Source organism: Mus musculus, chromosome 9, assembly GCF_000001635.26.
Source record: "Mus musculus strain C57BL/6J chromosome 9, GRCm38.p6 C57BL/6J".
NCBI lineage: Eukaryota > Metazoa > Chordata > Mammalia > Rodentia > Muridae > Mus > Mus musculus.
In genome coordinates this window covers 39,948,920-39,961,826 of record NC_000075.6, presented here as the reverse complement: position 1 = coordinate 39,961,826, position 12,907 = coordinate 39,948,920, and the positions used below count along the sequence as shown (strand labels likewise).

At 39.6% G+C, this 12,907-nt stretch overlaps 2 protein-coding genes across 3 annotated transcripts; both read left to right on the top strand.

Annotated features, from left to right (window-relative positions):
* Positions 1–782: 782 nt before the first annotated feature.
* On the top strand, positions 783–7,570 carry Olfr976 (olfactory receptor 976). 2 transcript variants are annotated; one of them, NM_001360353.1, is made up of 2 exons: positions 783–1,001; positions 4,881–7,570. In NM_001360353.1, the coding sequence occupies exon 2, from the start codon at positions 4,894–4,896 to the stop codon at positions 5,836–5,838; it is 945 nt and encodes a 314-aa protein (NP_001347282.1). In that variant the 5' UTR covers positions 783–1,001; positions 4,881–4,893; the 3' UTR covers positions 5,839–7,570. The 2 variants fall into 2 exon arrangements, with proteins under 2 accessions (NP_001347282.1, NP_666479.1); NM_146367.2 differs by lacking the exon at positions 783–1,001 and having other exon boundaries at positions 4,758–7,570.
* Positions 7,571–11,057: 3,487 nt separating this feature from the next.
* On the top strand, positions 11,058–11,990 carry Olfr975 (olfactory receptor 975). The gene has a single exon (NM_146828.1). It carries the CDS (start codon positions 11,058–11,060, stop codon positions 11,988–11,990), a length of 933 nt encoding a protein of 310 aa, NP_667039.1.
* Positions 11,991–12,907: the final 917 nt, after the last annotated feature.

The window sequence follows — 12,907 nt, the reverse complement described above, 5'->3', positions numbered from 1 at the left end:
AGAGTCCTCACAAAAAGAAATCTATCATGACTGCCCTCTGAAAGATCCAACAAGCAGTTGAAAGAGTTAGATGCAGATATTTGCACCCAGCCAATGGACAGAAGCAGCTGACCCCTATTGCTGAATTAGGGAAGGTTGAAAGAAGCTGAGGAGAAGGGCAATTCTGTAGGAGGACCAGCAGTCATAATCAATCTTGACCCTGAGATCTTTCAAACACTGAACCACCAAACAGACAGCATATACCAGCTGATATGAGGCTCCCAACACACATACAGTAGAGGACTTCCAGGTCTATGTTCATTCAGAGATGATACATCTAACCCTCAAGAGACTGGAGGGCCCAGGGAGTTTAGCAGTCAAATGAGGTGGAGTGTGGGGGCATCCATGTGGAGATGGGGTATGGTGGGGAGGAAGTATGGGATGAGGAATAGTTTGTGAGGAGCGGGTGTGGCGGCAGTCCCAAAGGCGCCAGGGACTGCAGCTAAGTCGTATGACTTGCACCTGACTTCCTCATATAAGCCACAAACATCTTGAGAGCTGTGCAGGTGTACCAGGATACCGGTGAATCCATTTTGATGGAGATATGCCCCTGCTGCCCTGATTAGCTGAAGCTGCGTGCCTGGTGAGGTGGCGTGGCCTGCTGTGCATGGATGGGAACTGAGAGTATAAAAGAGTGAGAGGCCCAGGGTTCGGGAGAGATATAAAACAAGGGAGATATAAACAAGGGAGATATAAACAAGGGAGATATAAACAAGAAGAAACAGGACTGAATAAACGTGTGCAGAAGGATCCTGTTGCAGCTTTGTTCTTCCTGGCCAGTTGGGCGCGCGCAAGAAGTGGTGCCGAAACTCAGGACAAGAAACATCTTCAGGCACGAGCGAAGACCCTCTGCTACAGGGAGGATTCAGAACTGCATCATGGGGAAGGAGCGGTTAATAAAGGTTCCCATAAAACAGACTGTTGAGAAGGATCCATCGTGGATTCAGAACTCTTCAGTACTGGTAAGTCTCCCAAATTGATCCCCGGGTTAAAGGGGGATATTTTTAAGAGAAAGAAGAAAGATGAAGACTGAATAAACTGTTGTTAGAAGGACTGGTTGTCGTGTCGTTCTTGCTGGTCGAGAGCAGACAAGACAATAGTTGAGGTTGGGAGGGGAGGGGCAATGAAGGGAGTATGAATTGTAAAAAATGAATTGCAAATAAAATTAAATTTAAAAAAGGAAAACGAAATATTATAGGAATAATTGGAAAAAGAAGTAGATTATTGAATCTACTCTTAAACCAACGAACATTTAGTGGGTAGTAATATTATATTAGTAGAGATCTTGTTATTTTTTATTTTTATTTTGTTTTATTATTAGATATTGTCTTCATTTACATTTCAAATGCTATCCCCAAAGTCCCCCTTATCCTCCCCCCTCCACTCCCCTACCCACCTACTCCCACTTCTTGGCCCTGGCATTCCCCTGTACTGAGGCATATAAAGTTTGCAAGGCCAAGGGGCCTCTCTTCCCAAAGATGGCCAACTAGGCCATCTTCTGATACATATGCAGCTAGAGACACGAGCTCCGGGGGCACTGGTTAGTTCATAATGTTGTTCCACCTATAGGGTTGCAGATCCCTTTAGCTCCTTGGGTACTTTCTCTAGCTCCTCCACTGGGGGCCCTGTGTTCCATCCAATAGCTGACTGTGAGTATCCACTTCTGTATTTGCCAGGCACTGGCATAGCATCACAAGAGACAGCTATATCAGGGTCCTTTCAGCAAAATCTTACTGGCATATGCAATGGTGTCTGGGTTTGGTGACGGTTTATGGGATGGATACAGTTTTTCCTTGAGTTTTATGTATCTACAAATAAGTTACAAATTATCATGTTATTTCCACAGTGAGTACAGTAATGAGGGAGGGGCTAGGAAAGGATGAAGGGTATAGGGAAAACAACAAAAGCCTTTAATTATTCCCTGTGATTATTCATTCATCTTGGGTCTTCAGTTTGGGTCACTGGGGATATTATCTCAAAAGAAACTAGTTCCATGAACACTTTCTGGTTTAAAGACATTATAAATTTGTTATTTCAAGGTCAGATTAACAGCAGAACTGAGCATCAAATCTACATCATAGATTCAAGAAGAGAAGCTGAAACACCTTGTCTCTACGCTAGGATACTTTCTGCACAATAGATTCTTGATTTTTGAAACACATTCTCATTGACTAGAAACTTTAAGAACATCTGTCTGTCCACATTAAATGTGTGTCCTGGATGCTGGTATGTGTGCAAAGCTCTTGCTGCTTCTGTTTACTCCTGGGCATGCATTTCTCCCTTCTGTTTTTTCTATGTGTTGAACAGGTTATTCGTAAACATAACATAGCATCATAGCATACAGGGAACACCCCCCCTTCTTTTTTTCATGAGAAGACTGTGTTGCTGAGGTTGGTCTATAACTTCTGAAGTTACATGATTTTCCTACTTCAACCACATAGTGTTAAAGCTGGTGCATATTACAAATGTCTGTATTCATTGATCTATTATTAAAACAACAATGAGAAAACAATGAATGGGAGAAATATGGATTGCGTGTATGCTCATGAATGTGCACATGCATGCATGCATGCGTGTGTGTGTGTGTGTGTATGTGTGTTTGTCAAAATGGCTTGAGGGGAAATAAGCAGCATCAGGGAGATAGGCTCTTATTTTTCACTTATCATAGAAAATAGGCATTATCCCTGTATCACACTATCCATATTGCTACCTTTCCTCACCCTCTCTATGAGTACCTCTTTTAGTGAGTGTGTGTTTATTTAGTCACATGATATTTTATCACTGATAACTAAGTGTAACTGAATATAGTGAATGTAAAACTACAGTATTAGCAAAAGTTAGCGTGAAAGTTTAGAATTTGCTGTTTGTTAAAACAAAGATCAATTTTACATTCTCCTCCGAAGAGTGACTCCCCCATCTGCCTTCCTGGGAAGTGATCATGGAGGTTCTAACTTGAGATCCTTTTTGGTGGGAAGTTGGAGACTCTGTGGTTAGGTGAGACATAGTTTCACTTAGCTTTCTTGGTCTCAGATCCTTTCTTGGGTCATTCATAGATGAAGTATGGTCTTGAGATCTGCAAAAGCCAGGGAGAAAGATTCTGAATGTGTGTGCAAGACAGCTGTGAACTCTGTACTGTGTTTGGGGCAGGTGAGGGCAAGAGAGCTGTGCTTCTTTGCAGTGTGGATCTGGTTATACAAAGAAGTCTGTGAATAAGAGGGCATCTGAGCCCTTCTAACGTGCTAAACGTTTCTTCATGAAACACACTTTTTAAGTGAGAAGAAAACAATGTTTCCGAGATTAATGTATCTTGTTTTGCCTTAAACCACTGACTACATAAATATGTATGTTTCAATAAACAAGTAAACAAATGGAATAATAATATAATATTCCACAGCTTTTTTACAATCTGTTTTAAATTAGGTTTTCATATTATCTGCAAGGCTTTGGGAGTTATTGCATAGTCACTCTGACCTCACGGTTACCTGCTGGAAGATTACTTATTATACTGACTCCATTATGTATTTGCTGCTAAATAACCAACAAAAATTACAGCATTGTGGTTTTATCTTACTCAATCCTCACAAACCCACAAGAGGCAGAACACGTCCAGTTTCCTTAAAGTAGGTGAGGTGCTGAGCCATGAAACTGCTCAGGGCTCAGAGGTGCAAATTAGCGGAGGCAGGTAATGGTCAGAAACCAATTTTATATTTCTTTGTGTATTCCAGGCATGGGGCTTCCATTTATTATTTTATTTCTAGCAGGCTGATAGAAAATGAGTATGTGAAATTATATTGAATGCTAAATCAGACTCAATGTCTGAATAGCTAGAATGGAATCCCTTTTACTTCCTGTCCATGTCTTTGCTGGAATTTTCACCTAATCACACGGTTTGAATAAGTTAAGTTGAGACAGGATCTGGCTTGTACACTAAGGACCATGATCATTGGAAACTTTCTTCTTCCTCTTCATCCTTTGCATTAGTTATACTTTCCAGTATAGCAAGGACTTTTCTTTGTTCAAAACCAAAAATAACACAGATCTACAATCTACTAATCACTGTGAATGAATTTCAGACTATTTCCATGAACAAACATTAGTTACAGTAGAGCAAAATTGACAACCGCTGGCCACATATTTAAATGGAACACAAAACAGAAGTAGTTCTTAGGATTATTAATTATTGATTGGGATCTTAAGAAATGATGCCAAGATTCATTAGTGATATGGGAGTTTACATTTGTGAGAGTTTTAGTATAGAATTGAAACTTGACTGAGGAGATAAAACATGGGAATGTTGAAATTCTTTCTATTAGCCCACAGCTTCTAGTTCAAGACACAGTCCACATTCTGCCTGAGCATGAGTAGATTCTGAGTATAGACAACAGACAATTTTTCTAAGTCATAAAGTATAAGTGATAAAGAGTGGAAGCCATATTGTTGGAGGGAAAGATTAAAAAGGAGAATCTCAATTTCTTTTCATTGTTACAGTTTTACACTCACATATTGAGGCAATCGGCTTACATACAATTCAAGCAGAGCTTGTCTATCTAAAGTGAGGCCATGATCTGGTAATTCAGTTTCCATAAGAAAAAATGGAAACTCTAAAATGGGAACTCTAATTTTAAAAATTGGACCAGGAAACAGTTGTTGCCAGTCTTCCCCACAAAAAGTGTGAAGAAATGGAGATCAATGTGGCACACCACTTAACTGAATGCCAAGGGCAGATTCATTCCTGGTTCCTTTCTTTCATCAGCATTATTTTGTTTGCATCTACTGCTTTGGATAGGAATCCCTTAGTCAGGAAGCAGCTACTTATGGATGCCTTTGCTTCTCTTCTCCAGGGCTGCCTGTGCCATGAGCATGAGGAACCACACCTCTGTGACAGAGTTCATCCTGCTGGGAATTTCCAACACTGAAGGACTAGAGAGCATGCTGTTTGCCTTGTTCCTGGTCTTTTATGTCTTTGCCTTGTTGGGAAACCTGCTCATCTTCCTCACCATCCTGGCTTCTCCCAACCTCCACACCCCCATGTATTTCTTCCTGGGGAACCTGGCAGTGTTTGACATATTCTTCCCTTCTGTGAATTCTCCTAAGATGATGGACTACCTAGTACGGCAAGGCCGAACCATCTCATACCAGGGTTGTGCCTCACAGATTTTCTTCTATCACACCCTGGGCTGTACTGAGTGCTTCCTGTATACAGTGATGGCTTATGACCGCTTTGTGGCTATTTGTTACCCTATGAGATATACGGTCATCATGAACCCCAGGGTGTGTACCTGCTTTACAGTGGGCACTTGGCTGGGGGGCTTTGTCCATGGGAGCATCCTCACATTTCTTATCTTTAAGTTACCCTACTGTGGCCCCAATGAGGTAGACAGTTTCTTCTGTGACATTCCTGTGGTGCTGTCCCTGGCATGTGCAGACACCTCCCTAGCGCAGACTGTGAGTTTTACTAATGTTGGCGTTGTTGCGCTCACATGTTTTCTCCTTGTTCTCACTTCTTACACTCGTATTGTTATCTCCATCCTGAAAATCCGTTCCTCAGAAGGAAGGCGCAGAGCCTTCTCGACCTGCAGTGCCCACTTCACATCCATTCTGTTGTTCTATGGTCCCGTGATTCTCGTGTATCTCAGACCTGCTTCTAGTCCCTGGCTGGATTCTGTTGTCCAGGTGTTTAATAATGTTGTCACCCCTTCCTTGAATCCTCTGATTTATTCTTTGAGAAACAAGGAAGTGAAATTAGCCCTGAGAAAGATGTTAAGTCAAGCAATGCAACCTTTGGGGTATAAGGAATAGAAACAATCATTTCCTATATTATTTGAATATTGTTTAGCATTTTCTCTTCATGAGTTACTGTTGCCAAATGAGTCAGCTGAACAAATCTAGTTCTTGGAAGTCTCACAAGGCAGGGTTTACTTGGGCCGATATGTGAATTTAGCACTGGAAAGAAGACTTTGCAAATTAACTCAGTGTTCTTAATTAATTGTAATATGCCAAAACAATGAGTCCTTTTGCTCTGCAAAGTCTCTATGTGGATTTCAGTTTTGACTTTAAAAAATTTTTTTTAATGAAACTGAACCTTTCTAGAAGCTGTTGAGTACCTTATATTCCTCTCAATTCCTCTGATCACTCCTTTCCAAAATTCTCTTTCCATATTCTACTAAATGCCACTTCGGCTACTCAGTTAAACTCATCGCCATTAATAAGGTATGGAGTTTGGAACTAAGATAGAAGTTAGTAAATGTGTCTTTATCCTGTCAATCATGAAAATCAGCAAAGTTAGGAGGGAAATCAATCCATGTATGAGAGACATCAAGGTCAAATATCCTCAAGAATGTTCTCTACTATCTGACAAGATGCTGTCTTAGTGAGTAAAGTCCAAGGGTGTTGGTCTGCCTGTTATGAGCTGTGATTGGTATGAGAAAATTAAATTTTGCACAATAAAGTACTCAGGTTCTTCCAGGAGGCAAGAGGCACTGATAGATGATCCTGGTGTGCCTAGTCCCCACTCAGAACTCAACATTTGGGACACAAATGTTGGTGTTAAAGAAATCAGTGTAATCCAGAAGCCTGACCATGAGAAGGTGGATAGGGCTGCATTCTCCTAAAGTTCATCTCAGAGCCTTAGGCAGGCCAGGGCACTTATGCAAATCAATAAAGTGGGACCGTGTGCAAGGGCTACACCATAGAGTGGTTTTGCCATCTAAGGTCTGTCCTTTTCACATTGTTGTTAATGGAAAATTCATGAGTAACTATCAGTTTTCCATCCCCTGAAATTCTCTTAAATTCCTTAGATGGACACCTTGTTTACCTGCAAGTTTAATATTATTTCACCTTTAACTGAAGAAGTCAGCAGTTCCAGTGATTATCGAAAGACAATCATTGTATTGAGATTTGTAAAACTAAAAGAAGTTTATTAAGTGGTCTTAGCATCCTTGTCTAATTGTTTCTTTTTCTTGAAATATTTGAAGCCATGATATAGCATTTTGACTACTAAAAGATGATTTTAAAAATTATAGTACTTGTGAAAACAAAAAATGAACAACTGAATAAGAAACAATGTACAGAGCAGTTCATCTGAAATTTGGTAGTGTAAAATGTTGCTCACATTGTACTTACAATATGGTTTCACACACAGTGACAGCAACTAATGGATTTTAGCCCAGAACAGAGACTGATTCAACCCTAAGACCAGCACGTGCCTGGGGAAGTCTGTAGAAGAAGGTTCAGTTGAAAACCCAGGTGTGGATTTACCTACTACCCTGTTTTAGACGAGGGCTAAAATGCAGTCTTAGTGCCCTGAGATAATGCTAGCCCATGCTGGAATTTTTCTGTGACAACACTTTGCTGACAAATTCATTTGCTGCATCTTTCTCCTCCTGACACAATGTTTACTTGGATGATTTTGTCTTTGGCGATCAATGGCACCATCTACTGAGACAATCATTACTCTATGTAAACTGGGAGAATAAATTCCTAAACATTGTGGGGTAAAGAATGTTGTAGAGTCAGAAGTTTTCATTTTTTGTAACCATGCGCTATTCCTCAAATGTAATAGAATTATAAATAATAGACATTAAGACAGGATCAAAATATACCATTTATTTTTGTAATATTTCAGAAATTATTATTATTATTTATTTGTATATGAGTAATCTATCTCACCCAGAAGAGGAAATCAGAATCTTTTACAGATGGTTGTGAGCCACCACATGGTTGCTAGTAATTGAACTCAGGTCTCTGAAAGAGCAACCAGTGATTTTAATCCAGCAGCTATCTCTTTAGTCTCCAGAACTTATTCTTTTAATATTTAATCAAACAATTTTATGATTAGAATCATCTGGTTGGACTATCATAATTTATCACAGAAACACATAGAATAAGACACATTCATGTGAGAGCCATCTATATGTCTTTCCAGATACCATTTGCTCTTCTAACTACTTTGCATATAGTAAAAATGAGATTTGAATCATGTCTCTCCTTCTGTAGTAGCTCTAAATTGCAAATAGCTTCTTATCTAGTTATGGGGTTTTTGGAGCCCCATTTTTATCCATGCTAGAGTTTTAAGTGGTTTGATCTGTGTACAACTCATGTAGGTAATCAAGCTGCTGTGAGTTAGTATGTCTAGCATATATAAAATTTACAGAAGACAGCATTTCACAGTATGCTTTGCTACTGCCCACTGGCTATTGCATTCATTCTGCTTCTTCTTCCATGATGTTCCCTGAACTTTAGGAGTTGGGTTATATACATATACATATACATATACATATACATATACATATACATATACATATACATATACATATACACATAAATACATATATACACATACACACACACACACACACACATATATATATATATATATATACATACACAAACACACACACACACACACACACACACATATATATATATATATATACATACACAAACACACACACACACACACATATATATATATATTTTTTTTTTCAGTGCTGTGGCCAGTTAAACATCTTTGCATTGACCACTGCCTATTGCAAAACTAAGTTTCTGTGACCAGGGCTGAGAATATCAGAAATCTCTGGACATCAATATAAACACTTAGAAGGTAGTTTGATCACATTAACAAACAACAACAATGGGTTCCTCCTTATGGCTTAAGTGCTCCCTAACCAACAAATTTTAACTAGATTTAAGATATCATGAATGCATTTTTTTTTTGTAATGCTCATATCCAATCAGAAGGCATCTAGTTACCCCCATAACACTTATGGCATTATTACATAGTGTGATCAAAGTGTCCATAAAGTCCATTAAAATGATTAAAATATACCCAGGTAAAAGTTAATAGTTGTCTTAAGGGCAAATAGAAATCAATTTCAGGTAAGAAATAAGATCTGAACTCAAGCATTTAAATAAATATGAAATATTACATAATTTTTTGTAGATTAAAGTGTGGTAGTCACTTTTCTGATATGGTGATTAAATACCCTGATAAAAAGTAAGTAAAGAAAAAAAAGAGCTTTATTTAAGCTTCTAGTTCCAAAGGTATAAAGTCCATAATGACTGAGGATGCATGTAGAAAGAGCAGGAAGCAGGCTGATCACATCTCACTCCTAGACAGAAAGAAGCAGAGAGAGAACAGGAAGTAGATTGAGCTATAAAACTTCAAAGTTCTCTTTGAAAAGTCCTCAATTAAAGAGAAGTACTTGATCTGGAAAAAGTCTATACCTCCTAAAGGTTCCATGACCTCCTCATAAAACACCACAAAGTGGGGACCGAGTATGCAAATGTCTGATATCATGGGGATATTTTTCATCAAAACCACAACAAAATGTTACACAGGAAATTGTGTTCTTTTTTTTTTCCTTTTCTTTTTGAAATCAGTACAATATTAGGTGCTTCCCACTTTTTTCTATATGGTTTTCTATTCTCTGCTTCTTATTCAATCAGTATCCCCAAAGAGTTGAGTAATTGGAAGTGTTTGAACTCTAGGGATGGCACTCCTCCAGGGAATACTGGAGGTTTACAATAAAGGAGCTTTACATAAATAGCTGGCATTACAACTGCTAGGTGAGTATATCCTACCACTCTAGGGAGTATAGGAAGAAAAGCAGAGATGAGAACGAAGGAAGAAACAAAAGTAGAGGTCTTTCCAGATAATTGATCCCTCTGTTCTACACTTTCTAGTCAGGTCATAGGGGAAGAGAGTCTCAAAGGAGACCAATGATATTTATTATTCCTTAGTGGCTAGCTAGCTGCTGCTCTGTCTCTCAGAGTCCTGCTGGGTCACAGATTCTATGCTTCATCATCTTATGCTGAAAAGACCCCCCTCACTCCCTGGCTTCATAGTCAGGCTGTTCTGTTTCATCCCTTCCAATAATGGAAGGTAGATGTGGGCATGGGTTTTAGCCCATTCTACAGTAATCTTCAGTGTGTAAGTGCCTGTTTTCTGGAATACTTTCTTTTCTTAGCATCTTCTCTTCTGAGGTTATGTCTCCATGAAGGAGTAAGAGCCTGTGCTTACTTGTGTCTGCATGAGTTTATATTTTCATGGCAATTTATGTACTTAACATCTGTGTGATGACCTTGCACTTTACATAGACTCATGTGGATGGCACACAATCATAGTTTGGATCATGACTTTTGAGTATAAACTACTCTGTATTGAATCAGTTAATAACACTGCCAACTGTAAATGGCTTTCTTATATACTGAATATTTTTTGGTCCTTTGTTTTCTTATTTGTCCACCAGCTAGATTTCAGTTTTTAGTTGTACTGACTTTGAAGAAAAGAAAAAAGTTTTATGAGACACTCATATAAATAGATCCTAGTCCCTGTGTGATCATGGTGTAGAGTGAAGGCCTATTACTCAGAATATTAGAACTTTGTATTTTTTAGAAGATGTGTGAGAATGAATTGCATAGCTATTTTATGCACATTAGAACATCATACCTTACAAGAAATTTCATAGGAAATAGAGTTAAATTCAGAGATATTTGACAAATTCACCTGGATTCAGAATGAAGAGCTGATGTGACATTTGAACTCAGAGGTTCAGAACTGTGAATATTACTCTATACCAGTGGCTTGCAATCTGTGGGGCTTGAATGACCCTTTCACAGGGTTTTCCTATCAGATATCCTACACTATAGATATTTACACTATGATTCATTACAGGAATAGCAATAAAATTAATTTTTGGCTGGGGGTCCCCACAACACAAGGAACTGTAATAAAGGGTTTCTGCAGGAGGAAGGTTGATAACCACTCTTCTATACTGCCACTGCTCAAAATTCTAATTTCAAGTTCACCGCTTTAAGTTTTAGGGGACAGTTAAAAACAAACGGCTGGATAATTCAATATCAAATATCAACTGGTAACAATATTAGATGAAATCTCATTTTGGAAGTGTTTATAATAAATGGGTTTCCAGAGGGTTCTGCAAAGGCTTTGATTTCTTTGGAAAGTTCAGCTAAGTGGGTCCATCGTCTCATCTTCTAGGAGTAAAGTGAACTTGAAAATGAGGAATTGCACTTTGGTCACTGAATTCATCCTGGTGGGAATCCCATATACAGCTGGGCTGGAAAGGATGCTCTTTGTCCTCTTTTTGTCCTTCTACCTGCTCACTCTTCCCGGAAACCTACTCATTCTGATGGCCATCCTGACTTCCGCCAGCCTTCACACACCCATGTATTTCTTCTTGGGAAACCTGTCAGTGCTCGATATCTTTTTCCCTTCTGTGAGTTCCCCAAAGATGATGCTCTCCCTCACTGGACATAGTCACACGATCTCTTACCAGGGCTGTGCCTCTCAGCTCTTCTTCTACCATTTCCTGGGCTGTGCTGAGTGCTTCCTGTACACCGTGATGGCCTATGACCGCTTTGCAGCCATCTGTCACCCTTTGAGGTACACAGTCATAATGAGTTCATGGGTGTGTGGCTCCATGGCTGTGGCCACCTGGATGGGGAGCTGTCTGCACGCATCTGTCCTCACATTTCTCATCTTCAAGTTACCCTACTGTGGACCCAATGAAGTGGATAACTTTTTCTGCGACATTCCAGTGGTGCTGCCCCTGGCTTGTGCAGACACCTCTCTGGCACAAGCTGTAAGTTTCATCAACGTAGGTCTTGTCGCACTGGTATGCTTCCTCCTTATCCTCATTTCCTACTCTCGCATCGTCATCTCCATATTGAAGATCCGTTCTTCTGAAGGCAGGCGCAGAGCCTTCTCCACCTGCAGTGCCCACTTGACATCCATTCTGCTCTTCTATGGCCCAGTGGTCCTCATTTACCTCAGACCTGCCTCCAGTCCTTGGCTGGATTCAGTGGTTCAAGTGTTGAATAATATTGTTACTCCTTCCCTCAATCCTTTGATATATTCCTTGAGAAACAAAGAGGTAAAGGTGGCTTTGAGAAAGGCATTGACACAAGGGATGCGTGTTCCTGGGGAGTAAGATAAATGTCAAAATCTCTTCTTCACAGATTTATCCCTAATACCTGATAGAAGTTGCTCTTATTTTCATGTGATTCTAAAAGCATTTGTGGCATACTTGATATTTGTTTGAGTGTAGATGTTTGTTTGATTGAAGTAAATATTTGTATTTTTAAAATTTTTTCGAAAGGGGAGTGGGTGGGTAGGGTCTTGCGCGCGCTCAACTGGCCAGGAAGAACGACGCTGCTACAGGATCCTTCTGCACACATTTATTCAGTCCTGTTTCTTCTTTCTCTATATCTCCCTTGTTTTTATATCTCCCTTGTTTTTATATCTCCCTTGTTTTTATATCTCCCCTGTTTATATCTCCCTTGTTTTTATATCTCCCTTGTTTTTATATCTCCCCCACTAATAGTAATCCTCTCTCGAATAATAATCCTCCCTCTAACCCGGGCCTCTCACTCTTATATACTCTCAGTTCCCATCCACGCACAGCAGGCCACGCCACCTCACCAGGCACACAGCTTCAGCTAATCAGGGCAGCAGGGGCATATCTCCACCAAATTGGATTCACCTGTATCCTGGTACACCTGCGCAGCACTCAAGATGTTTGTGTCTTATATGAGGAAGTCAGGTGCAAGTCATATGACTTAGCTACAGTCCCTGGCGCCTTTAGGACTGCCGCCACACCTGCTCCTAACAGTAGGGGATTGGGGGTGGGTGGCTATGGGGGACTTTTGGTATAGCATTGCAAATGTAAATGAGCGAAATACCTAATAAAAAATGGAAAAAAAAATTAAAAAAAAATTTTTTTTCGATTATAATATAATTAAAACATTTCCTCCTCCCCTTCCTGCCCAAACCTAATATATACCCCTTCTTCTCTTATTCAAATTCATGGCCTCATTTTTAACTAATTTTATTGCATACATCTCTCTC

Bases quoted from the DNA above. Each gene is read 5' to 3' on its own strand.
- Olfr976 (NM_146367.2), top strand. From the start codon at position 4,858: ATGCCTTTGCTTCTCTTCTCCAGGGCTGCCTGTGCCATGAGCATGAGG.
- Olfr975 (NM_146828.1), top strand. From the start codon at position 11,058: ATGAGGAATTGCACTTTGGTCACTGAATTCATCCTGGTGGGAATCCCA.